At 39.2% G+C, this 27,193-nt stretch overlaps 1 protein-coding gene across 3 annotated transcripts in view; it reads left to right on the forward strand.

The window, feature by feature from the left end:
• Positions 1–24,444, forward strand: part of CEP78 (centrosomal protein 78) — a 28,648-nt gene extending 4,204 nt beyond the window's left edge. Inside the window, exons 4-16 of one of the 3 annotated variants that reach the window (XM_049633880.1) lie at positions 1,217–1,320; positions 2,738–2,912; positions 5,133–5,246; positions 6,800–6,864; positions 7,143–7,254; positions 10,084–10,219; positions 11,695–11,740; positions 13,358–13,486; positions 19,808–19,885; positions 21,077–21,243; positions 22,510–22,681; positions 23,002–23,049; positions 23,821–24,444. In XM_049633880.1, the coding sequence (XP_049489837.1) occupies positions 1,217–1,320; positions 2,738–2,912; positions 5,133–5,246; positions 6,800–6,864; positions 7,143–7,254; positions 10,084–10,219; positions 11,695–11,740; positions 13,358–13,486; positions 19,808–19,885; positions 21,077–21,243; positions 22,510–22,681; positions 23,002–23,049; positions 23,821–24,384 (1,910 nt within the window). In that variant the 3' untranslated portion in view covers positions 24,385–24,444. The remainder of the gene's footprint in view (positions 1–1,216; positions 1,321–2,737; positions 2,913–5,132; positions 5,247–6,799; positions 6,865–7,142; positions 7,255–10,083; positions 10,220–11,694; positions 11,741–13,357; positions 13,487–19,807; positions 19,886–21,076; positions 21,244–22,509; positions 22,682–23,001; positions 23,050–23,820) is intronic. The other 2 variants (XM_049633888.1, XM_049633898.1) reach the window with 2 other exon arrangements.
• Positions 24,445–27,193: the final 2,749 nt, after the last annotated feature.

Here is a 27,193-nt window from a genome sequence, read left to right on the forward strand (position 1 = left end):
AACTGCTGTCTGTACCTTTTCTTGGTGCTGCTCTACCTGGATTGTCTCTTGTGCCTGTTAAAACCTTGGCCTCATCTCACTTGTACGCCAAAAGTCTGTCATGCTGTATACTCTGAACCAGTTCGACTTAAGATTGTGTTAAGCCACAAGCCACACACATATATACTATTCTGTTTTTTTGTGTTTGTTCACCTTTTTCTTTTCAAGAAATGTTATGGGAAAGGAAATAGTAAGATGTAAAGACAAAAAAAATCATTATCTTTAAATAGTTAAAACTATTCATATGCAATCATAATTATGTAATGCATATGTTATGTACTAAAATAGGGAACATATGCAAAGATCAGCAAACTCAGTGGTGCTGGTAGGAGCGTATCATGGAAATAATCACGGAGAAGGTGATTGTTGATTGCGGTCCTGAAGAATTAGTGTGTGTTCACTGTGTCCAGTAGAGTCTGGGGTGGTAAGGAAGGCTGCATTTTAATTTGAAGGAACTAAGAGTTTGACATCTTCCATCTTCTATTGCTCTAGTATATTTCATAGCACCTAATAAAGCGCTGGGTTTATAGTTGACATTTAAACTGATTGATAACCGAGTTTGGGTTGTATCACTGGAAATGAAACTAGGAAGGGTCTTAGGCTTTTTAGGTTTCTCTTTCTTATGTCCCAAAAGGTATATAGTACTTTACTGACTAGTTGGGAATAAAGTTTTCAGTGTTTGGAGTATTCATTTTTAGCATCTAAATAGAATTAAACTATTGCTGTAAACTGGAATAACACTTTGTTGCTGACATATTTAAATTTTTTTTTTTTAACATTTGTTTATTTTTGAGAGATAGAGACAGATCATGAACAGGGGAGGAGCAGAGAGAGAGGGAGACACAGAATCCAAAGCAGGCTCCGGGCTCTAGGCTCTGAGCTGTTAGCCCAGAGCCCACGTGGGACTCAAATCCACAAACCGTGAGATCACGACCTGAGCTGAAGTCGGATGCTTAACTGACTGAGCCACCCAGGAGCCTCTGTTGCTGACATATTTTAGAATGCACCAATCCATCAGTTGTCTGGGAAGACTGTAGATAGTGAATTTAAGAGTACAGCTGTAAACCTCCAATAGGCTCAGGAAAAGCAAAGATGTCAGGATTGACCAGACTGTATAGGCTCTTCATCTTATTGTATGTGTGTGTTTTTGTTTTTTTTTTTTTGTTTTCCCTTTTAGTTATTTGTCAAGGTATAAAGAACTCTATCACTCTTAAGACAGTAAACTTCACGGGCTGTAATCTGACGTGGCAGGGAGCAGATCACATGGCCAAGATCTTAAAGGTGACTTTATGTTTAAACTTTCATGAAAACATTATGTGATTGAAACATTATTATTTTGATTCAAGATGGCAGGGGTTTTTGTTTTGTTTTTGTCCTTTGATACATGTGCTTGCAGTTTTAGTTTTATTGAAAGAATATGACCAGTTTTCAGTTTGGGATTTGCCATTTAGTGAAAGTAGTTCACTTATTCCTAGAAATAAGAAATTTCATGTATAATACATCATAAATACTGTCATGTATTTTGAGTTACTGAAAATAGCCCATCACCTGTGATAAATAGTTTTTTTAGAATATAGCCACACCCATTTGCTTATATAGTGACTGTGGCTGTTTTCATCCTATCCCAGTGGAGCTGAGTAGTTGCAACAGAAACTGTATGGCCCCCAAAGCTGAAAATTTTACCTTTGGGCCTATATAGAGCAAGTCCATTGACCCAGGATACAGAAAACAGTGAAGAGCATGGATTCTGAAACCAAATAGCCTAGGTTCAAATTCCAACTCCATTTTCATAGCTTGTGACCATGGACGTATTGCTTAGCCTCTGTGCTTTGTATTAAACGAACTAATTTGTATAAAATAGTGCCTGGCACATAATAAGCACCATGTAAGTGTTTTGCTGTGATTCCCACTTGTTGCTTTTATAGGTTATTGTTAATAGAAAAACACCAACGATTTTCCATTTTAGAGTGTCACAGGAACTTTGAGTCTTTTGTTGTTCGAGCATGTAGTAAGATTGCTTTCTTTGAAAGTCAGTGTTCCCTGTAACCAAAATTTATCTTATGAATGTAGAGAAATAAATATATCTTTCTGACTATATCTCTGGTTAAAACTTAAACCATCAATTTCCTACAGCATGTCAAACTGCCTTTGCATGTTGCAGGCCACTGAAGTTAGTGTACATACCTTAAAGTAGTAAGCAAGATCCCCTGGGTTAGGGAAAGAAAATATTAGACCCCCTATATTTGTTTGTGTATCATTTAAAAAATACCTTGAGAGTTTATAATGTACACGGAATATATGTACAGAACTTCCTGTGTATAATTTTTCAATCAATAAGATACGTGTTGCAGAAAGTGCACTTGCAGGATGCCCAATCAGGTGTTGGAGACCACCGGAGGACAGAATGATACAGCCTCAGCAATAACAGAATTTAGAACTAATTCCCTGGGTTGGAGATAAGGAAAATAAAATTTGTAGAATGTAATTGATTGCCAGAGTTTCTGTAACTGATCAGCGGTCATCCAGTGGCTAGAATCTAACCAGTCGCTGGCAAACTAGAATCTGGGTCACTGGACTCCTAAACTCGAATCGACTGTTAAATCTCTTGGGTTGACCATGACATGCTAAGCCATCTTCAGTAGGCCTCCCCTGTTTCCTTATTCAAACGTCTTCATTTCATCCTCTTAAATCTTTGAAGTATCAGACCATGAGAAGGCACGAAGAAACCTGGGCTGAGAGTCTTCGTTATAGGAGACCTGACCTGGACTGCATGGCTGGTTTGAGGCGTATCACTTTGAACTGCAACACGCTCATTGGTGACCTTGGCGCAGGTGCTTTTGCAGAATCTCTCAGTGATGATTTATGGCTTAGAGGTAAATTCTAAAATGGAAAATAGTGAATTTTTAAATGCTAAATATGCTTAGCTTTTGGCATGATATTGTCATAGGATTTTTTTCAAAGCCTTATTTTTCCAATACCTTTTACTGTGCTTTACAGCTTTCCTAAGAATTACGTATATTTATTCTTCACAGAAAATACAGAGTAACAAGAAAACACAATTACCCATAATCTTTTTTTTCTTTTTTTTTTTTTTTTTTTTAATTTTTTTTCAACGTTTTTTATTTATTGTTGGGACAGAGAGAGACAGAGCATGAACGGGGGAGGGGCAGAGAGAGAGGGAGACACAGAATCGGAAACAGGCTCCAGGCTCCGAGCCATCAGCCCAGAGCCCGACGCGGGGCTCGAACTCACAGACCGCGAGATCGTGACCTGGCTGAAGTCGGACGCTCAACCGACTGCGCCACCCAGGCGCCCCCATAATCTTAATACCTAGACGCAATCACTGTTCATTTTTGGTATACTTTCAGTGTTTTATTTTTCTACAAATATCCTCGTATACTTCAGAGACTAAAAAAGTGGACTCATAGCACACTTACTAATTCATGCTCTTTTAATTAATGATGTATCCTGTGGTACTCCATTTATATTGACATGCAATAGTGTTGCAAATAGATGTAGACAGTTGTGCTTTTCCCTGTAGGAAACAATGTGTGGTGAACACTTTGTTCATACATCTCTGCATCCATCCACTGGTATTACTTATGTAGATTAAGTTACTAAAAGTGGAATGACCTCATAAGATGACATTTTTAAGACATTTACTGCATGTTGCCAAATCACCATTCAGAAATTCTGTGCCGATTTATAATCCACCTTAACAGTGTCCGTGAGGCCTCTACCCTCACAAGCACTGGCTTGTGTCACTTTTAAAAACTATAAGACAAACAAAAGTTAGTAGCCCGCCCTCTTTTATGCAAGTAGGGTTACTCCAGATTTTATAACTTTTCTCATTTCATATAGTATGAGCTACTTAATGAGTCACTAAATTTCTATCTACCACATCATTTTTAGTGACTGTTCAGAGTTCCATTGCATGAATATGCCATAGTACACTCAGTTTACTCATTCTTGCTAGATATAGGAGCTCTTTGCAGTTTTTCACGTAAAAACAGTACTCTGATACATACCCTTGCCTACATCTATTATTGGTTAAATTCTTAGGGAGTTGTTGGGTCAAAAAGGCATGCACATCCTAAAGGTTTTGTTTATATGGTCTTGACCTAATCTGGTAGAACAATCATATTATATTGTTTTAATTTGTATTCAGTGTATATAGTAGTGACAATTAACTATTGTTAGTAATTTAGCTAGTTGATTAATTGTATCCTCTGTCCATTCTATAGTAAGAGTTTGTAAGGGTTGCTTCATATCATTTCCATAGATCTGGCTCACTTCTTTGTACCCTGAGGTTTTAAAAGCCTCCAGTTACTTTAATGTAATGGTTTACACGACACTTTTAGAAAAGGGCTCATATGATAGTTTCCTCCTATGTAATGTTTTGTATGTCTGTGCTTTTGTGATGATCCCTTTGGTTTAAATGAACTACTAGTGTTTCTGATCACTTGTTCTGTTCTTTGACCTTTTAAAGAGGGTGTTCTTGACTTATCATTCTTTGTTGATAAGTTCTTAGCGTATGTTCCCTATTCACACATTGTTTGGATTTGTTATTGTTCACATCCTCTTGAGACATCTTTCTTTGTCTTTTTTGTTCTAAAACTAACACTTATTACAAATCTTCTATTTGGCTTTTTTCTTTCAACTCATTTCAAGAGTGATTTGGAGCTCAAGATCATACCAAAAGAATGCAGTGCAGTTTCTGAGCTCCACCGAGTTTTTGTATATGAGGTTCCCACTGCCACCAGCATTCTTGCTGATTATGAACTGGGATTCCTTTTGTGATGTTTTTCACTCATAGACCGTATCCAGTCATTCTTCAACTATGTAATCGTAAAATATGTTGGGTGATATGTTGGTACTATGGGCAGGGTAATTGAGGCACATCCGAGAATTTTTTATTGGATTTTCTATTATGTGTGTGTATACTTTTCTGTTTTTCTTTTTTCCACGTCCAAGATTAAAACCCTGCCATGATTAGGCTTGTACCAAAATCTTACACGCAGGAATACATGACAGTTGACTGTGTGTTAAATCTGTGTAGAGTTGGCAAGTGACCTTTTGTCTTTCATCAAAAGCACTTGACCTGCAGCAATGTGGCCTCACCAATGAAGGAGCAAAGGCTTTACTAAAGGCCCTGGAAACCAATAGAACTCTGGTCATTCTGGATATAAGAAAAAATCCGCTCGTTGGTATGTCGCATCTTCTTTAATCGATTAACGAATGGCAAAACAAAGAATTTGTTCATGTATTGACAGTTTCTAAAATTTAATGTGTTTACTTTCCTAATCTTATACTTTTTTGAATCTTGTACTTCCCTTGTGTTTTTAGCAGATAATTTACTAATTAAAGTGAATTGATACTTGTAAATTGCTCTTGGCCGCCACTCTGTATAGACTTGAATCTAGATAATGAACCTGCTTCCACCAAGAGAGCTATTTCCTCCTTGTGGAACCTTTGCATTCTTGGAAAGAACATTTCATTCATTTCTAAGTTACCGAGTAATTTTTGAATCCTTTCTGTGTTCCAGACACAGGTTTTAGGCACTAGGAATGAATGTGGCAGTGAATCAGATATTCAAAAGTCTTGTCCTCCTTCCAGTGGAAGGGTTCAGGTAGAAATGAGTAAACAGATAAGTAGTGTACTCTTAGATAGCAGGAAGTACAAAAACACCTTAAGGTGAAGACATTGAATGGGGTAGTAGGGCTGTATTAGATTTGTCAGGGGACAGCTTCACTGGAGAAATGACATTTGAGGGGACACCCAAGTGAAAAGTGGTAAGCCATGGGAGACCTGGAGAAAGCACGTTCCAGAACCAGGAGGCTATGTGTGCGGGTACATAGGTGGCAGGGTGGGTAAAGTACTAAGGAAAAGTGCAGAGGCCGCCATAGCCAGAACACTGAGTGAAGGAGAGCATGGTATGCAGTGAGGTCATGTTGGTGGCCAGGGGCATGATCTTGTAAGGTCTTGGAAAGCCACAGTAAGGACATGAATTACTCTGTGTGAGCAGAGGGTTTTGAGGCGGGAAAGGCTTGATCTGAATAGCGTTTCAGTAAGATGACCCTGGTGTAGAGAATAGACTTGGGAATGGGCGTGGGGGATAAAGAAGGGAAATGGGGAGACCAGTCAGGAGACTGTCACTCCAGTCAGGAGTCCAAATCAGGGCTGTTTCTGGCTTAGCTTAGGGTGGAAGGTTGGAGCTGGTGAGTGGTTGAATTCAGGTTGTGTTTTGAGGGTGTAGCTAATAAGACTTATGGATAGATCAGATATGGGGCATGAAAGAGATAGTAATAAGCAAGTCCTAGATGATTATGTGTGCAACTGGTTGGTACCACTCACTGAGAAAAGGGGGGCTGAGGAGAGGGGCAGCTTTGAGAGACTCAGGACTTTGGTTTGATGGATTAGGCACCTGTTAGGTATCTAAGCATCTGGACAGTGCCCCCAGACTCTTTGCTTTATAGCCAAAGCTATCAAAGCCACTTTAGACACAAAGTGTCTAGATTTTATCTCGGCTGCTGCCAAAATAGAAGTCATCGGGGACCATATGGGAGGAGGCATACTTTCATCTTAGGTTTTTGAGGAAGAAATTAGAATATTCAAAGGGGGAGATAGGTAAGTAACTGCATAATGTGGGTCTTATACTTAATTTTATGTGAAGAGCAGTAATTAGTTGACTTTTGTTTTTAAATGGGCATAACCACTCATTGGGAGGCAGTACTATAATTTCAATTTTATTTCACTTTAGATCATTCTGTGATGAAAGCAGTTATTAAAAAAGTTCTCCAGAATGGAAGGAGTGCCAAGTCAGAGGTAACACGTAGTCCTCTAGGAAGAACTTTTCGTTAATTGCATGTTTTTCTTTTTTTTTTTCCTAATAAAACTATCAAGGCATTTTTCTGCCATCTTAAACCAAATAAATCAAATCAAATGGCCTTCTGTTTTTGAAAAAATTGTGTGATTCTTTAATATACGGTCTCAGAAATGCAGATAGCAAACCTTTTATTAACTTAAAATATCTGAATTTCAGTTGAGATCAAACCTCATAAATTACCTGTAACTGAAATGCGTATGTATTATTTCTCTTCCAGTACCAGTGGATCACTTCTCCATCAGTGAAGGAACCATTCAAAACTGCTAGACAGAAAAAGAGAACTATAGTTCTGGGAAGTGGTCGAAAAGGGAAAGCTACTATTAGAATCGGTAACTCTTTCTAGCCTGGCTTTTTAGCACCTACTAGAGCTTACACCCCTTGTGTGTTCCAGGGTGCTAAAACTGAAATCTGTTCTCATTATACAACATCAGTGGTAACAACCAATATTGACGATGTGCAGATTAGAAAGACTGTAAATGTTCTATACAGATTATGCGAATTTATAGAATGTAGAAATAATTTTTAAAAAGAGATACTAATATTTCCATTTTTTTTAGTTAAGCAACTTTATGTTTCATAGAAAATTCATTATTTTGAATATATTTCTTTGTTAAGATTTTCGTTTTCTCCTTCTGTTGTCTATTAACATAATTCCATGTGGCTTAAGTATAATTTGCCACTTTTCTATTTTCACTTCATTTTAATTTTAAGTGTTTATTTATTTTTGAGAGAGAGCGCATGCATGTGATTTGGGGAGGGGCAGAGAGAGGGGGACAGAGGATCTGAAGTAGGTTCTGCACTGTCAGCACAGAGCCCCTGGGCTCAAATTCACGAACCCTGAGACCATGACCTGAGCCGAAGTCGAACACGTAATCCACTGAGCCACCTATGCACCCGCTTTCACTTCATTTTAAACTAAATTTAAATTCTGTACGGTTCATAGTTATACTTTTTAATGTATTCACAAGGTTTCAGTGAGTTGATTTGTCCATTTTTTTAATTACTGAAAAATTTGGGGTGCGTAGCTGGCTCAGTCAGTAGAGCGTACGACTCTTGATATCAGGGTCATGAATTCAAGCTTCACATTGGGTATGGAACCTACTTAAAAAATAAATAAATTAGTGAAAAATATTGTAAACATTTTCATAAGTGTAACTGCTTTTTTTACCACTAAAAGATACATGTTTTTGATTCTCCATTAATCAGCTTATTTGATCAACAAAATATTAAATAGGAGTTAAGAGTGTTTATTAAATCAAAAGAAAGCTTACAGTTATCTACCAATTTTTATTTTAAAACAGTGATATTTTAGTAGTTAATATATACAGAAAAGTTGAGATTTGTGGTATCACACTATGTATTATTATGAAAAGTTTACGTCGCGTGTAAAACATTTATAAAAGTGTCTAAGTTGGGGGATGCCTGGGTGGCTCACTTGGTTAAGTGTCCGACTCTTGGTTTTGGCTCAGGTCATGATCTCATGGTTGTGGGATCCAGCCCTGCGTCTCACTCTGCTGAGCATGGAGCCTGCTTAAGATTCTTTTTCTTTCTCTCCATCTGCCCCTTCTCTGCTGGTGCACGCTGTCTCTCACTCACTCTCTCTCTCTCTCTCTCTCTCTCAAAAGAAAAAAGCGTCTAAGTCGGTATTTTGATATAATATTAGAAGTAGAGCTATCTATAGGAAAAAGAAATATATCTATATGTTATATTCAGATTCCTGTAATCTTAGTACCTGGAGGTATATAACAGGACTTTGTGGAATGAGAATAAAAATTTAAAAAATTTTTCTTAGCATGATTAAACAAAGTGGAAATGTGACTGAAGTTTACAAGCTCACTGAGCTGTTTCAAGAGTAATTTTATTTCTTGGGCTTTTTTCTGTATTTGCCTCAGTTATATGGAGACATAGAGGTAAGCCAAATCAGCGTCTGGCTATATAGTTAGATCCAGGTGAGTATAGGGGTTAAATAATTGTGTGAGTTGTGTCATATTCATATTATAATTGTGTGTGCAGAAAGAAGATAGGAACTTTTATGGGATTTTTTTTTAATCTCCTAACAAGATAAGCGTAGATTCTTTTGGTTTTCCTTAAAAATGACATTTGCATTAGTTTCTGAAAGTAAGGGGAAAGTTGTATACATATAAACCATATACATGATGAACACTATTTGCTTGAGAGTAATTAAGTTAGACAACAAAACATAGCACATGGTGAATGGAGCTTCTGTGTATTTTAAGAGGCGCGTAAATGTATCCAGAGAAAACATACAGGGGTCATGTGGTGATTGCCAGTAAGCTATACTCTATGAAATATTTGCTCTGTATTACCCCTTACACTTTATTTCACATACTTTCCTGATGCTGCTAAAGTAGTATAGTGAAACAGACTTGAAGAACGAATAGAACCAACCTATATTACTTGTTTTCAGTAACATAGAAAAAAATAAATCATTAAATGTAGGTCAATTTTATTATATGGTTTATTCTAAATAAAGTATATTAGCATGTAGGTCTAGTTTTGTTACCAGATATTTCATAAGGATACTTGACTCTTCAGTATTGAAATATAGGCTAAGTCTCCATATCTTGCTCTTCTATCCAGTGGTTTCTTTTGTTTTCTATTTGAAAATAAATGAGTAATGAGGGTCAGCAGACTTAAAGAGGGTAACATTGACTCATCTGCCTATTACAAGCTTCAGTCCTGTTACTTTTATCATTTTCACATAGAAAAATGAATCTTAAATTGAAATTTTGTTCTAATTCAGATCCTGTTTGGCAGGAGTCATGGATCTATCAGTGTTTCTCTACCTTGGAGACTCAGATATACCAAAGCTATTCTGAGATTCAGCAAACTGAATGTTTCTGCATGATACAAGAAATGTATCATGCATGTTTCATTCTTTGGGATATATTTTTTATTTACTTTTGCATGTTTTGTACATTTCACATACTTATATTTTAGTTAAAATGGTAACTTGTTACTGGAGAGGACTTGTATTTTTAAACGTTACCAGTCTTTTTACAAAATCTTGTTCTTAATGGCTTTTGCATCATTGTCAGTTGCCTGTTTTATTCTTTTAAAAGTGTGAACATATGATGATTGCTCTGTTGCCCTTCAGTGCATCTTGATTTTTTCTTTTAATGCTTTTGCAAACATAGGATTGGGTACAAAGAAACCTGTAAGTAACGGAAGAAAACACTCCCTTGGTAAAGACTATTATGCTCCTGAACCTCTGCCTCCTGGTGTGTCTGGTTTCCTGCCGTGGCGCACAGCAGAACGTGCAAAAAGGAGCAGGTAGGGCATCTTTAGTCCCTGTCTGTAGTCATTCACCATTCTTCATTTTGGAGCTTCTATTACGTGGGAGGTCTCTGGTGGTTTCTGTAGAGGAAGAACGATAAATCACACTTCTGCCTAATGAGTCCTTTAAGGAAGAAAAACAAAAACAAAAAAATTATAATTGGGAATTTCAAGTGATTTCTTAAGTGTCACAACAAGGGTAACCCTGTGGGAATCCAGTGGAGATAAAATTATCTTCACTTGGGCAGATGATAAAGGTTTCATTAAAGGCAGTTGTGACTGAGCCAGTCCCTACAGTGCAAGAGTAGGAGCTTGGATTTATAGGAATAGGGAAAAAAGACATTTTAGGCATGGAGAATAGTTTAGTGCAGAATGGATGGGGAGTATGAATTAGACTTAATCTAACTCGGTCAACCGGCTTAACTCACTTCAGTGAATCAGATTTAGCAAAACAAACTAGATATAACTAGTTTTAGCTGATTACTTACCTGGGGATAACTGTGCAGAATAATTTTTTGTCCTAGAAGTATAAAAGTCTCTTTACACGGGGGCACCTGGGTGGCTCAGTCAGTTGAGTGTCCGACTTCGGCTCAAGTCATGATCTCGCGGTCTGTGACTTTGAGCCCCACGTTGGGCTCTGTGCTGACAGCTCGGAGCCTGTTTCAGATTCTGTGTCTCCCTCTCTCTCTGCCCCTCCTCCGCTCATGCTCTGTCTCTCTCTCTCTGTCAAAAATAAATAAACATTAAAAAAATTTTTTTTTATAGAGTCTCTTTACACGATTAAACTATAATTTTAGGCTTGCTGAGTAAATAGAGTAAATAGTAAATCTATAGGCCTTGCTATAGATTATTTTCAAGTAACTTAACCTGGTAGTAGTCAAGAAATTGAGGATGAGCAATTGCTTAAGAAAACGAAGAGTTGATTTTCAATAAGGCTTGAAGAAGGTGCTGTGTAAATTAACCGTGCAGTAGCTCATGTTAAGTTGATGAATATAATCTCCGCTGGGCAAGTGACTGCTGTACCTTTTCACAAATGGTGATGTGAATTATTGTCGTGTAAACTATAGTTCAGAGTCCCCAGTCTTGCACTTCAGTTTTATAGCTTTGTGGTTTCATATCTTCTTCTCATGATACTTAGTCATCTCGAGTCCATTCTGATCACAAGGAGTTGTCAACTGGAGAATGATTATCAGTTAAAGAAGTTAGATTGGAAATCTCAACCATCCTGAACATAGGAAGTGGAGACACCTCTCAGTGGTTCAGAGAGTTACCACAAGGCAGTCTGCTAAATTCTGTTCAATTTTCTCCATAGCGGAGCCTCCCAGGTCCTTATTTTGAACTTACTCATGTTTATACACAATTCGTATGTATTCTTAATAGTATTATTGTACATAATACAAGTTTTGTTAACTGAGGTTAACTGGTGATGTATTCACATCAAAGTATAACTGAACTTGTTGGTATCTCTTCAGGGGTTTTCCGTTAATCAAAACTCGTGACGTGTATAATCATTTGCAGGTATGTAGTTCTCATATTTACAGTAGGTAGAAGGTTGAAGTGGGAAAGGTGGGAGGACGTTCTCTTTGCTTTTCAAACTAAACAGGAACGCCTGGGTGACTCAGTCGGTTGAGCGTCCAGCTCTTGATTTCGGGTCAAGTCACGATCCCAGGGGTCGTGGGATCCGAGCTGAGCGTGGAGCCTACTTGAGATTCTGTCTCTCTCTCTCCCTCTCCCTCCCCCTCCCTCCCGCCCTCCCTCCCTCGGCCTCTCTCCCCTGTCTCTCTCTCTCTCTCGCTCTCTCTCAAAAAATAAAAAAATAAACTGAACACAACCTTACAGGGAACATCTCCCTCCCTGAAATAAACCCATTTGAAACTTGTCAGGGCGCTCTCCCAGTGACACTGTGTAGTTGTGTGGACGTGGCACATGCTGGGGCCCTTGTGGTTTCACCTGTAAACAGGGAAGCCATTCTCCAGTTCACGAGTCACCTGTTACCCAGTGAAACAAATTTGACATTCCTGACCCCACATGTGGAGTTATCATTTTCAGGAATGTCCTTCTGTTTTCAAGAAATGTTGTTTGGGGGCTGTATGTAGAAGTTCCAGATCCTGAAGGCAAAATAAAGAGGCCAGTCCCAAAGCTTCCACTCTCTCAGAGCACTTCTCCCTCTCCCACCCACACCACACACATCCCCTATCCTACTGTCTCCTGGTCTTAAAACCAGCCGATCCCCTCAGAGTGTCAGGTTCTCCTTCCCCTTGTCCTGGGAGACTGCGTAGTTGCTCTGAATAAGGTAACACTGTTGTGACTGAGAGAAGAGCGCCCTGGGTGTGAGCACTGCCCCCCGCATGCCCAGAAGAAGGGGCACACACCTCTTCCTACTGTTGGGATTTTCCTGCCCTGTGGGGTTTGCTACCTGTGGTCGTAATGGGACCCTAGTGTTGTGTCTTCTGTGCAGTTACGGAATCCCAGTGCACCTCTTTTTAATCTGTAGACTTTTTATGGGGTGTGACCAGGTCATTTTTCTAATGTTTGGAAACATCATATTCAACTGCATTCCAGTGGCAGTGAAATTTTACAGGAGAACTACATTACTCTTACCCTAGTTTTGGCTTGAGGTGGCTTAAGGATGATAAAATGAAGTTTTTGATGGGTCAGTTTTAGTTGTGTATGTGTAAGTGATTCATTTTTTAAAATTCTCATGTTCAGCATTCACTAGATATGTTGACTTTCAAATTATTCTTCTAATTCTTTATCAGTCCCCCTACTGATGGATTTTCCTCCAAAACTACATTTTGTTTTAGACTTTTTGTGCTTAATGGCGGAAAATAAATTTCTTGTCTGCAGTATAAAGTTGATCTGAGAAAAATGTTTGCCCTGGCTCCTCACTTGGCTTATGTGAAAGAAATTTTATAAAATAATATGGGTGATTTCAAATATTAATCTTAACAACAGAATTCTGTACAGTAACAGCAAAAATAAGTTACTGTTATTTTGTCATTGCTTGTTTTTGACTAAGGAGCAGTGGAAGACATTTATAAATAATGATACCTCACATCACTTTTGTTAAATGTGCTGTAATATCACTCTCTGGCTTTTGTTATCTCTTCTACAACCCTGTCTCCTTTCTCTAAGCAATCGAATTTTCCTGTGACTGTGACAGTAGAGAGTCCTTCTTCCTCAGAAATTGAAGAGGTCGAAGATTCTTCTGAAAGTGTTCAAGAAGAGCCTGAGAAAACCAGTTTAAAACAAGAAGCATTACAGGTACAATGTTATCACTTTAGCGATACACAGATTATTGTTTAAACTGTGGTGGTTATCTGGCGGAAGCCTGATTACAGCACTGGCTAAGCTCACACATGGATTCTGTCTTCCCCTCAGTGGTTCCTTAGCTTAGACCAGGGCGAAAGGTAGACGTTTGAACTCTAAGAAATGAAAATCAAAACATGTCATCAGTAATATACATTTTCCTTTCCTTAGAACCATAGACTATTAGATGTAGAGAGAACCTTAATGATCGTCAGATAAACTCAAGGAAACAGACTTCTGAATGAATGTAGTCAGCTGATTTGCTATTCTTATTTTACAGATCAGGAAATTGGAGGTCCTCGCTGAACTCTTCTTTTTCTAAGAGGAAAATATGACCTCGTTTTTAATAAAAAAAAAAAAAGTTGAAAAAACAATTTGGATGTTGACAGTCTCCCTTCCCAAATTAAAAATACTCAAGAAGCTATATTGTACTGCCTAATAAACCTGACCTCTAACGTCATTTGATATTTCTGTTTGGACAGAAAAGAAAAATTGATTTTTATAACAAATTTTATAACAAAATACCATAGTTATTTTATTTCAACTTTAATGCAGAGCTGACATTCGTAGTAAATAAGGGAAACACCGTTTGGGAGGGACCTTGTCTTTTTTTGTGCTATCGAGTCCACATTTAATTTTTAAAAATGATTTAGGATGGTTTTCTTTTACTGTCAAACTTGACAGATTTAAAACTAGTTATCTCATTATTGTAGGACTGTGGAAATTACTATTTGATTTTTTTAAAAAAGAAAGCCAGATTTTTATTTTCTTAATTAAAATTAATGACAATAGTGGAGAGAAATTAAGATAAGTACTTGGAAAATGATGAAGTGTTAGAGTGGGAGGAATGTGTAGTTGATGTAGAATTATCCACTTCAGGGTGCCTGGGTGGCTCAGTCGGTTAAGCGTCCGTCCAACTCTTGATTTTGGCTCAGGTCATGATCTTGTGGTTTGTGAGATCAGGTTCCCCATCAGGATCTGTGCTGACAGGGCGGAGCCTGCTTGAGATTCTCCCTTCCCATCCCTGCTCCACTCACTTGCACACTCGTACATGCGTGCACACATTCTCTCTCTAAATAAACTTAAAACAATTACCCCTTTCATCTTGTAAATGAGCAATTTGTAGCGATTAAGTACTTTGTTACTAAGTTGCAGAGTGGCAACAAGACCCTGGACTATCTAATTTGCATTCATGGTCATGTTAGATAGGGGTTCCTTTCCTGCATGGAGAGACTAGGGAGATTGTACTTGCAAAAGGGACTCTAGGCACTGGGGAAGACCAAGAGAGTTAGGAACTATAACTAGGGAGCAGCTGATTCAAGATGTGTTGAGGATCCTTTTGGCTCTTCTCCATTTTGACAAGACACAAAAATGATGGGGGCACCTGGGTGGCTCAGTCCGTTAAGCATCCGACTTCGGCTCAGGTCATAATCTCACAGCTTGCGGGTTCGAGCCCCGCATCGGGCTGTGTGCTGACAGCTCAGAGCCTGGAGCCTGCTTCGGATTGCGTGTCTCCCTCTCTCTCTGACCCTCCCCCGTTCATGCTCTCTCTCTGTCTCAAAAATAAATAAACACTAAAAAGTTAGAAAAAATGATGGTATTAAAATTTTTTAGACCGTATCCGCAACAATTAAGAGATTTCCAACATTTTTTGCAAAGACAGAAGACAAGTAGAAGAGTGTGAAGCCAGAAACTAGAGGAAAACCACAACCTAGAATATGCACAGAGATGTGCTGCAGCTGAGGGGGGACCTGTCCCCCAGGCAGAGATAGCTCCAAGCCCCAGGTGTGCATGTGGGAGAGAGGGTGACGTTAGTTAGAAATGTGACTGAAACGAGGAGAGCATGTGGAAAGTTCATAATTGGCAGCATGAACTCTCGATCCCACCTTCATTCTCCTAAAATGAGACAATTTTACTTTAAAAAGAGCTGGGAGAACTGGGGCTCCTAGTATGTAGTTTTGCCTCTTCACACCTAAGAGAAGCCAGTCCATCATGAGCTTCCAGGGAGCCTTCTTCTCCCTTAAGAGTTAAAAGTTAAATTATGTGTGGGGCGCCTGGGTGGCTCGGTCGGTTAATTGTCCAACTATTGATTTCGACTCAGGTCGTGATCCCACAGTTCAGGAAATTGAGCCCCACAGCAGGCTCTGCTGGCAGCGCGGAGCCTGCTTGGGATTCTCTCTCTCCCTCTTCTCAGCCCCTCCTGTATTTGCGTGCTCACACACCAGTTCACACTCTCTCAAAATAAATAAATAAACATTAAAAAAATAAATTATGTGTATTCATAAAGCAATAAAATTTAACGAGCCAGAGCCCCTGGCAACAGCGTGGATGCATTTTTAAGAACAGTGTTGACTGGAGGACTGTATATATTGTGAATTCAGGAGGTGGCACAACCAGAGCGTATTTTTAGTGATGCGTGCATGTAAGGGATGCGGGTGGTCTTTAACTCTGGGAGGAGGGAAGAAGCTTGTTATGGCAAAAGGATATGGGGATTTTCGAGATGCTGACAAGCTGTATATACAGGCTTGAGTGCTAGTTATGTAAGTAAGTGTTCTCTTTATTTGTGACACTGACAGTTTTATTCTTTGCACTTTTTAGTATGATATCACATTTTACAATTAAAACCTGCTTAAAGGGGCGCCTGACTGGCTCAGTCGGTGGAGCATGTGACCCTTCACCTCAGGGTTGTGAATTCGAGCCCCACATTGGGTGTAGAGATTACTTAAAAAAAAAAAAAATTAAAACCTGCTTAAAGAAGGGTTGCCTCGGGGCGCCTAGGTGGCTCAGTCAGTTAAGCATCCAACACTTGATTTTGGCTCAGGTCATGATCTCAAGGTTTATGAATCCAAGCTCCACACCGGGTTCTGTGCTGACAGCGCAGAGCCTGCTTGGCATTCTCTTTCTCCCTCTCTCTCTGCCCCTCTCCCATTCCTGTCCTTGCTTTATCTCTCTCACAATAAATAAATAAACTTTAAAAAAAAGCAAGCAAGCAAGCTTGCCTCTAGGGGGCAGGATGTGTGAGTGAGAGGAGACTGTTTGATTTGAAGTCCACTGCTGTTTGTATTCACATATATTCATTAGCATTATGTGTGTGTTAACTCATGTAATCCTCATTAAGAACTCTGTGGCGTGGGAACCTGTCTTCATTTTATAGATAAGGAAATTGAGACTTAGAGTTACTAGCTTGTCAAAGGTTATAGAGCTTGTCAAAGGTAGGGTCAGGTTTTAGCCACAGAGATCCTGAATGGTTTTGGTTTTTCTTGTTTGTTCGTTTGTTGTTGTTGTTTTTTGTTTGTTTTTGTTTTTAGAGAGAGCACATGTGGACTTGAGCAGGGGAGGGACAGAGAGAGAGAAAGAGAATCCCAAGCAGGCTCCATGCCAGATTGAAGCCCAATTTGGGGCTCAATCTCATGACCGTGTGATCATGACCTGAGCCAAAATCGAGAGTCAGACGCCTAACCAGCTGAGCTAGCTAGTAATCTAAAAGAGAAATTTGATTACTAATTATAAGCAAAGCAGTACATACTGAGGGAGATGGCAAGTTTTCACCTATCCAATTAGAGAAAAACCTTCTGCCTTTCGCACACATATATCTTGGAGTGACACGGGTTTTCCTTATTCAGCAATTACTTATTGTGTGCTTTGTGCTAGACACGTGTGCTGGGATAAAACACCCCTGCCCCTAAATTTCTTGAACTTTAAAGTGAAGAAGCAAGCCACCAGTTACAGAAGTTAGTATACCAGGTGACACATTGCTGAAAGCAGTCTAAAATGTTAGGAATCTTTTGGAAAGCAGTTTGGAAATCAGTATAGCAGAACCTTAAAAATGTTCATTTGCTTTGATCTCAAACTCATTCTTACTGATTTATTGCAAGAAAATTATTCTTACATGTGAGGAAAAGGCTTCATGCCTAAAAATAGGTATTTTGTTTTATAATATTGAAAAGTTGGAAAGAATTTAAATGTAAAGGAATGATTACACGAACCGAGAAAACTGCTCAGTGGAATATTTTGTAGACCATTAAAAAAATCAAGGTTATGAATTCCCTGATTATATAAAAATGATTCAATGTTAAATGGAAAAAAAAGTTGAACATAAAATTATTAATACAGTATGATGGGAGCTTTGTTCCAGAAAAAATCAGACGAGCCAATGAATAGAAGGGGAAGGAGAGCAGATGAAGGAAAATTTCTCCAAAACCTGATTATTAGTCTTATTTAAGTAACAGAATGTCAAGCAATTTTACTTTCTAATTTTTTGGTTCCTTATTTTTTTTAAGGAGCATGAATTCCTTTGTAAGAGGAAGGTACACTTTTTCATGAAAATTTAACATTATGTCCTAATTCCCTCCACTAGGGGGAGAAACTATTTCATGTAATCACATGATATACTCTATATTTAGAGCTAGCTGAGAAGGGAGTATTTCAGTCTACTTTCTCTAACTGTGGCGCTAGTTTCTTGTTTGCTTATTGTTTAGAATTTCTGTGAAATAAGTTTTAAATATTAAAACCATTATATAAGTAAGTGGAGGAATTCTGCAGTGTTTTTCCTTCATCCCTATTAAAGAATTTGAAGTTCGGCTATTTTTTATTTTTTAAACCTATGTTCTGAATATAAAGATATATGTTCATTGAGCAAATTTTTTTAAATGATGAAAAATTTATTGAAGAAAATAAAAGCCATCTCTGCAAGTACACCCATCTGATCTACCCTTTTGTCTTAAAAAGGTATCAAAAATAGGGGTGCCTGGGTGGCTCAGCCGGTTGAGCATCCAACTCTTGATTTTGGCTCAGGTCATGATCTCACGGTCCATCAGTTGGAGCCCCGAATTGGGCTGTGTGCTGTTAGCACAGAGCCCACTTCAGATCGTCTGTCTCCCTCGCTCTCTGCCCGTCTCCCCCCAAAAATAAATAAACATTTAAAATAAATAAATAAATAAATAAATAAATAAATAATCAAGATGTCAGTCATACATCAGATAGACCCCAGTCACTTTTAATTAGCCACCTGATTAGGTCACATCCACCAAAAGTAATCTCTTAATATCAATTAAAGATCAACCGATTTGAGGAACCTTAATTACATTTGCAAAATCACTTTGCTGCAGCACCTAGGTTAGCATTTGATTGACTAACGGAGGATTGTGTAGTTCAGCAGGTAGGAATCTGAGGAGCATAGAATTCTGCCAACCACAAGTAGTGTCCCTCAACGCAAGGACCTCACTGTTTTGTTCCTGGAAACCAAAAGGGAGTTTACCAAGTGCATTCTATCTTATTGACACTAGCGAATGGGAAGATCACCACCTCTCTGAACAGGCATGGCACCCAGCCTCCTCAATTCATAACGTGGCTCTATAGCATAATTAGTGACGTGATCTTAGGTGTCCTACTCTACTTGTCTCTGTCTCAGTGTTTTCAAAGTGTTTACTTTTTTTAAAAAAATGTTTAAATGTTTATTTATTTTTGAGAGAGAGACAGAGGACGAGTGGGGGAGGAGCAGAGTGAGAGGGAGACAGGAATCTGAAGCAGGCTTCAGGCTCCATGCTGTCAGCAGAGAGCCCAACGTGGGGCTCGAACTCACAAACCGTGAGATCATGACCTGTGCTGAAGTCAGACGCTCAACTGACTGAGCCACCCAGGTGTCCCCAAAGTGTTTACTTTTTTAAAAATGCATTTGAATCTGCCATTACGTAATTCAGGTGGGTTAGCCATGTTACTGAGATTTTCTCTTATAAAGGAACCCATAAATAAAAGTAGAATTTTCCTTTCTTCACCTTAGTTTTTTATATATGACTTACTATAGTATACACATATGCCTTTTATGGTGAACTGCCACAAATTTATTTTGGAAAGCATGGGACTCAAAGTCTTTTTTAATGATTATTATTTTGAGAGACAGAGAGCGAGTCGAGTAGAGGCAGAGAGAGAGAGGGAGAGAGAATCCCAAGCAGGCACCACACTGTCAGCACAGCCCAGCACGGGGCTCCATCTCGTGAACCGTGAGATCATGACCTGAGCCGAAATCAAGAGTTGGACACTTAACCGACTGAGCCACCCAGGTGCCCCTCAAGTAAATTTTTAATAGCTAATTTGATATATTTTGGTAATTAATTTCACTAGCATGGGATGATATCATAAGTAATAGACTATAATCCTAAAGTCTTGAGTTCACTTCTGGCCCTGTGCCTAAATCCTTGTTGAAATGTATAACTGGAAAGGCTTTTGGATCTCATACTCTGAATCGTTTATAATATTTACTCTATTTCTTCTCACTAGGAAAAACTGGAGGGGTGCCTAAAGCAGTTAAAGGAGGAAAGAGTAATAAGACTGAAGGCCGATAAACGAGTCAGTGAGGTAAACAATTTTTCCTCATACTTTTGAGAGTGTTTTTGTTTTATTTTGATTTGATTTTAAGCCATGCACATGCAGTTTTTAAACTTTAAAACTGTAATATGTTGCAAACTGTTGTACCGTATGAATCTTTGTATTATATTTAGTGGTTATATGATCTCTATTCCAGAAAACGTGTTTTTAAAATGGAAAAATCTTAGGGTTTGTTTGTTTTTCTTTTTTTTTTTTTTGGTGTGTGTGTACTTTTATGTGACCTTAGCTTATTTTCTGCTCCTGATGCTTCAGTTAAAGCACTTATGCTTATACTGTATTTACAGTAACATAGAAGACATGATGAGACTTTACTATCAGTGAATTAGAAAAGTGAATAATTTAAATAAGTATAACATATTGGAAAACTGCTAAGAATGCAATGAAAGATAAAAATATATATTGTGAGAATTACATTAGCCTAATGTTCATGGAAGCAGGGCATAAGCTAAAAAGTTGAATGTAAATATATTTTATTATCATAAGGTGAGTTTAGGGAGGAATTTTTGCAAGTGCATCCGTTGGATTGAAAGACATTTACTCATTCAGTAAGTGTTGAGCACCTGTTAAGGTAAAAGGTGACTCATGAACAAAAGGGCCTTTCTGAGAAATACTAGAGTTAGGCTCATACATGGTTTTAGATGAATAGATATTGAGGGGGTGGGGATGTCCAAAGGAGGAAACATCGTCAAGAAGCCAAGGAGAATATTGGTCATTGTACAGTTAATAAGTTGGGTATGATTTAGGACTTTTAAACCTAGGCATTTAATATCTTTCCCAGTAAAGTTAATCCTTAACGTCCAGCAAAGTTGGAATATGCTTTGCTCAAGTCAGACTATATTTCACTTTCTGATTTAAAGGGAACCACTAAACAGCTAATTTTCTAATGTAAAATGAGGGTCTGTTAGGAATGTAACCAGTTAGAAAAGTGATCTTTTCAAAGATCATTAATAAAACAGAACTTTGGTTTATTTATATACCATCTAAGTGTTATATAGGAAACTTCGTTGGATGTCTCTGGACTTTATTATCTGATGTGGTCTCTGTCTTTACTGGTGGAAAGTTAGGTTAATTACAAATTAATTATGTTTGAAATGTTTAACTCTTTTCTTTTGATGACAGTGAGAGAAAATCATGTCAGACACTTTCATTCTTCTTTTATAGCTGGAACATGAAAATGCCCAGTTAAGAAATATAAATTGCTCTTTGTCTGAAGCCCTTCATGCACAGTCATTGACAAACATGATCCTGGATGACGAAGGTGTTTTGGGCAGCATTGAGAATTCTTTTCAGAAGTTCCATGCTTTCTTGGATCTCCTTAAAGATGCTGGGTTAGTTCATTTCTTTCGCATCATTCTCTTTGCAGCTGTAACAGTGGTTTGCTGAAGAACATGAGCCATTTTCATTGCTTCTATAGTTTTACTTAGGGTGTAACTATAATATAGAGGGTTGTTGTTGTTGATGTTGTTTTTTTAATGAGGAATTACATGTTAAAAGAAATGCAAAATAGTAAACTTGCTTCGGTAGAGGAGAAAGCCCAGTATGAAGGAGTAACCTATAAATAATTTGTAAGTATTGTCTTGGGTAGAGACTAAATTGAAGGTAATTTAACTTGAAAATATTCCAGAATGCATTGAAATTTCCCTCCATGTTATTCATTTTCCTTGTAAAATACATTTGAATTAAAGCAATTTTTGTCCTACATATAATAATTATCATTAATCCACAGGGCAGATATAGATCAGTCATTTCAACCAGGAACGATTTTGCTAAAAGAAGTTGTTGAAAGAGAGAATTGGAGATTGAAATTGATGGAGTGATGTTTTGTAGGTGAAGGGGTTGGTGTCGGGAAGGAAGGAAAAAACACGTGTTTGGAGGAGAGGTGGCAAAGAAGTGGGGGAGAGGTGAGGGGCGATGCACTAGGTGCATGCTAGAAGCTGAAGCGTTGCAGTGGAGCAGTAAATCAGGTGGTGGGCCAGACGTTGGGGGAAGAAGGAGTGCTTCAAGGATTGCATGATCTATTGTGGTCCCAGAGCATGAGTCCGGAAGGGCTGAGAATTTGGGAGAGAATAGGGGCATGTAGGTGGAGTAGGATATTGGCTTTTAAGATTTTAGAAGTATTTCATGAGTGGGGCGCCTGGGTGGCTCAGTTGGTTAAGCATCCGCCTTTGGCTCAGGTCATGATCTCACAGTTCATGAGCTCGAGCCTCCCATCAGAGCCTGCTTGAGATCCTCTACCTCTCTTCTCTCTCACTGCTCCTCCCCAGCTTGCACCTCTCTCTCTTTCAAAAATAAATTGAAGGAGAGAGATACACAGCATGAGCAGGGGAGGGGCAGAGAGAGAGTGGAAGACACAGAATCCAAAGCAGGCTCCAGGCTCTGAGCTGTCAGCACAGACCTTGACATGGGGCTCGAAGTCACAAACTGGGAGATCATGACCTGAGCTGAAGTTGGATGCTCTACTGACTGAGCCACCCAGGCACCCTGAAAAAAAATTTTTAAGAAATATTTCATGATTCTAGGTATGGGGAAATCTAAGCTGCTCATACACAGTTATAACAATCTTTGTTTTTTTCTCCTTTCCTCCTTTTGTCCAGGCTTGGTCAGCTTGCCACAATGGCTGGTATAGATCAGTCAGATTTTCATTTGCTGGGTCGTCCCCAGATGAATTCTACTATTAGTAGCCTGCCTAGAGAAGAAAAGATGACACTTGAAGATGAAAAACCAGAATCAAAGCAGAACTCCATAGGACAGATGCAGAACATCCAAGTGAGTGGACGGAACAGAATTTAATGATCCTAAGAGTGATGAGCAGAAGGGAATTACAGAGTCAGAGAGAAAATGATGACAATCTGTCTGTAATAATTCACACGCTTGGGAGCCTCTTTGGGGTCCTTTCCCAATCTGAAATTAGTAAGTTTGTGCCCATTTCATAATATCATATAGTTGTAAATGAGAAAATTGGGAGGCCTTTTGAAAATTTATGATGTAAAGCAAACTATTCTCAGTGAAGAAAGAAATGAAACATTAGAGAAAATATTCCAAATTTTAAATTGTGTAAATGTCTATTCTATTCATATTTCATCTAGGTTTCTATTTGTATGCAGTCAGCTTACAATGAAGGAACTCTAATGAAGGTACAAGTACTGATACAGATAATTTTCTTAAATAAGTAATCCAGACATAACTAAGAGACTAGGTATTAGAGTTAACCTTCCAGTTATGGGAACGAGAGAGGGGAACCCGTCTGCTTTCCCTCTGGCCTTCCCTTCCCTTTATCTCCCATATCGGCCAACCTCAGACAGTCTTGGGACCTGATAACTTGAGAACATAGTCTTCTCACAGATTGGATACTGCTTACATGTTCCTGGAGGATAGAGAAGAAATTAATTTTCTTAGGGAGGAAGGCTTTATTATTTTTTTTAATGTTTGTTTATTTTTGAGACAGAGAGAGACAGACAGTACGAGCCGGGGAGGAGCAGAGAGAGAGAGGGAGATACAGAATCCGAAGCAGACTCCAGGCTCAGCTGTCAGCACAGAGCCCGACGCCAGGCTTGAACCCACGAACCGTGAGATCATGACCTGAGCTGAAGTCGGACACTTAACCAGCTGAGCCACCCAGCCTCCCCTGTTATTTTTAATGAGGGAAAGGGAAGTGGGTAATAATTACCCCAAACCACGAAGTCTGAAAATGTAGTAGATGTTGCCTTGGATATAGCTAAGTTAAGTTAGGAATCACCTGGCAAGATACAATTAGAAAAAAAACGGATCTAAAATCTTCTAATTAACCAATTGACTGTCTTAATAATAAGATCACAGAGTAACATTAAAGTCATGGACTCTACTTTTTAATGGTTGGCTTTTTCATCACGGAATTTTTGTTTTGTCTTCTTTTGTTTTCCCTCCAGTTTCAGAAAATTACAAGTGATGCCAGAATTCCTTTGCCTCTCGACTCCTTCCATGTCCCTGTCTCCACGCAGGAGCCCTTAGAAACTTCGAGAGACAACCTGGGAGCCCCAGTCAGTGAGCAGTGGCAGGAGTCTTTCAAAGAATTCATTGCTAGAACATGTTCTCCGTCAGCAGATGCGATATCTGGCACTGGAAGCCAAAGAAAAGACGACGAATTATCTAGAAATAGCAGATCTTCTTCAGAGAAATTGACCAAAACAGGTGAATATACCAAAAAACACTCTGCTAAAAAACAGTCCAGAAACGACCTGCATTCCTGCTCTGACTCACCTGCAAATCAGAAAAGTCACAGAATTGGGCAGAATGGTGCTTTGGTTAACGAAACAATTAAAAGTGAGTCTTTGAAAAACCCCATTTCTGTCAAGAAAGAAAGTAAAATCGTGACTCTTTCATCGAAGAGAGCTAAAAGTAAACTCAATCTGTTAGAACACTCTGAAAGTGATACTCTTGGATCTGATTTTGAAATTCAAGAAAGTATCCATACTGTATCACACCTGACATAGGTCTAAATCTTTTGAAATTATGTTTTGCGTCCTAATTTTAATAAATTTCTTATATTTTCATTGTGGCATATGGTGTCTTAAAATACAGTACTGGAAGCCATTGGAGAAAGATTCATCTGGTCTTTATTGTAATGAAACTTTCGGTGTATGTTTTTGACATTCTACACCATTCACTCACCAGGTGTGTCCTGAGGGCCTAACACGTGCTATACCATCCTGGGCGCTGTTGCTTTCAGCAGTGAACAAAACAAAACCTGTACCTTCATGGAGCTGATATTCTGCGGAGGGAGGAAAAAATAAATGAAGCAGGGCAAAGCGCTAGAAAGGGATGAGGTAATAAGTGGGATGGTTTTAACATTTGGTTAAATGCGGAAATACCAGCAATCCCTTGGCCAGAAGTCAGTGGTGTGTCCTAAATCATAATAACCAAAATGGCAAATATTGACCAAGGTTCTTAGCCGTATTTATAGATTACAGCAACCATATAAATAGAAGGTAGGGCACCATTTTATGGGTGAGGAGTTGGATTAAGGTGAGTTGCCCAAACTTACAGAGCTTTAAGTAAGTGGTTGAGCTGGGATTTGAACCAGAACCTGTGCTCTTAATCTCTTTGTTGTCCTGTCACCTTGTTAAGAGAGGAAGGGCTTGAGGAGGCCATGGAGAGAAAAGCCAGCAAGCACCGGAAGTGCAGAGTGGGACTGTCAGAAAGTATAGCCGCCCCTCCACCATCTGGGTTGGGATTTCAAAGGCAGAATATGCGGGGCACCCGGGTGGCTCAGTAGGTTAAGTGTACCACTTGGGCTCAGGTCATGATCTCGCAGTCTGTGAGTTCGAGCCCCGCGTCGGGCTCTGCACTGACAGCTCAGAGCCTGGAGCCCGCTTGGGATTCTGTGTCTCCCTCTCTCTGTGCCCTTCCCCCACTCATGCTCTGTCTCTCTTGCTTTCAAAAATAAATAAGACAAAAAAAGAATTTTTTTTTAATAAATAAATAAATAAAGGCAGAGTATGTAAGGGTAAATGAGCACACGCCTCTGGACTAAATTCTGCCTCCCTGGTAAAACATGCATAGGTAAGTCTTGAGTTCAACCAGACTGTGACTTGAGAGGTAAGATCAGAGAAAAGCTGGGGTATCGGGTGTCTTCTAGAAGGTCCTGCCTGATTGATACCCAGAGGACTACTACAGTCCTACTGAGTTCATGAATCATGGAGTGAGTGCTATTGGAAGAAAACAATAAAGAGTTGTGGTCTTGGCGCTTAACTAACAGGAGAATGAAAGTGGTAGTAGACACACAAGAAGAGGACCTGTGACGGGAACGTAGCCCATGTTTGGGGAAGAAGAGAGAACTGGAAGGGTCATCTAAAGAGGTGATAACTAAGCGAAGTCTTGAAGGATTAGCTGGAAACTGGTGAATAAGGTGAGGGAGGGAAAGGATACTCAAGGTGGAGGGAACAGCATAAGCAGAAGTGCGGAACCAGGAGCGTGAGAGTGGTATGTTAGGGGGACGCCAGATACAGATTTCAGAGTTAGTCGGAGTTGGTGGAATGTCATCAGGCAGTGGCAGCAAGGAGATCGCCTGCAGCCTTGCAAGCCGTGTTGCGTGGAGCTGGTTCCTTTTTCTCAGGAAATAGCTAGTAAAAGGGTTGAAGAGTGGGGATGCCTGGGTGGCTCAGTCAGTTACGCATCTGACTTTGGCTCAAGTCATGATCTCGCAGTTCATGAATTCGAGCCCTACGTCAGGCTCACTGCTTTCAGCACAGAGCCCACTTCAGATCCTCTGTCCTCCTCTGTCTATGCCCCTCTCCCATTTACTCTCTCTGTCTCAAAAATGAATAAAATATTTTTTAAACACTTAAAAAGGGTTGAAAAATGGAAATGACATATTGAGGGTTGCATGTTAGAGCATGGATGTTCATTATGGAACCATCAGTTTGAAGAAGCATGGAGATCAGAGATGATGCCACACTCTTCTGAGGAGCATTATGTTTTTATTTTTAAATAAAAATTAAAGGGGCCCCTGGGTGGCTCAGTCAGTTGAGTGTCCAACTTCAGCTCGGGTCACGATTTGGCGGTTGGTGGTTTCGAGTCCTGCGTCAGGCTCTGAGCTGTCAGCACAGAAGCCTACTTTGGATTCTGTGTCTCCCTCTCTCTCTGCCCCTCCCCCACTCGTGTACTGTCTCACTCTGTCTCTCAAAAATAAATAAATGTAAAAAAAAATTTTTTTAATAAAAATTAAAAACTTCCTTGTCTTTACTAAAAGGGTTCCATGGACAAAAGTAAGGTCAATTCTGGCTTTAAATAAAGTTAAGCAGGTTTCTTTACTATATGATTTCTTGGGACTTGTGCAGGCTAGTGGTCATTCTGGATTTCCAAGACAGGCATAGGGTACACATCCCTTTTCAAATATATTTGGTTATAGAATCCATTTTTAAAAGGAGTGTCTAATGGGGCGACTGGGTGGCCCAGTCGGTTAAGCGTCTGACTCTTGATTTTGGCTCAGGTCATGATCTCACGGTTCGCGAGATTGAGGTCTGCACTGACAGCACGGAGCCTACTTGGGATTCTCTCTTTCTCTCCCTGTTGCTGCCTCCCCTCTCCCCCCCCCCCCCAAAAAAGTAAGCTTTAAAAAAAAAAAAAAAAAAAAAGGAGCGTCTAACAACCAATTCTACCAAACACCAGTTTGGGAACTTCTGAATTAGGCGATAGCAAATGGAAAAACGGTCTGAAATAAGATAATCTATGAAGGGAGGAAATAAATTGGAATTTTACTTAGGAAATAAAACAAGCAAGACGCGGTTGTGGGAGGTAATG

Source organism: Panthera uncia, chromosome D4, assembly GCF_023721935.1.
Source record: "Panthera uncia isolate 11264 chromosome D4, Puncia_PCG_1.0, whole genome shotgun sequence".
NCBI lineage: Eukaryota > Metazoa > Chordata > Mammalia > Carnivora > Felidae > Panthera > Panthera uncia.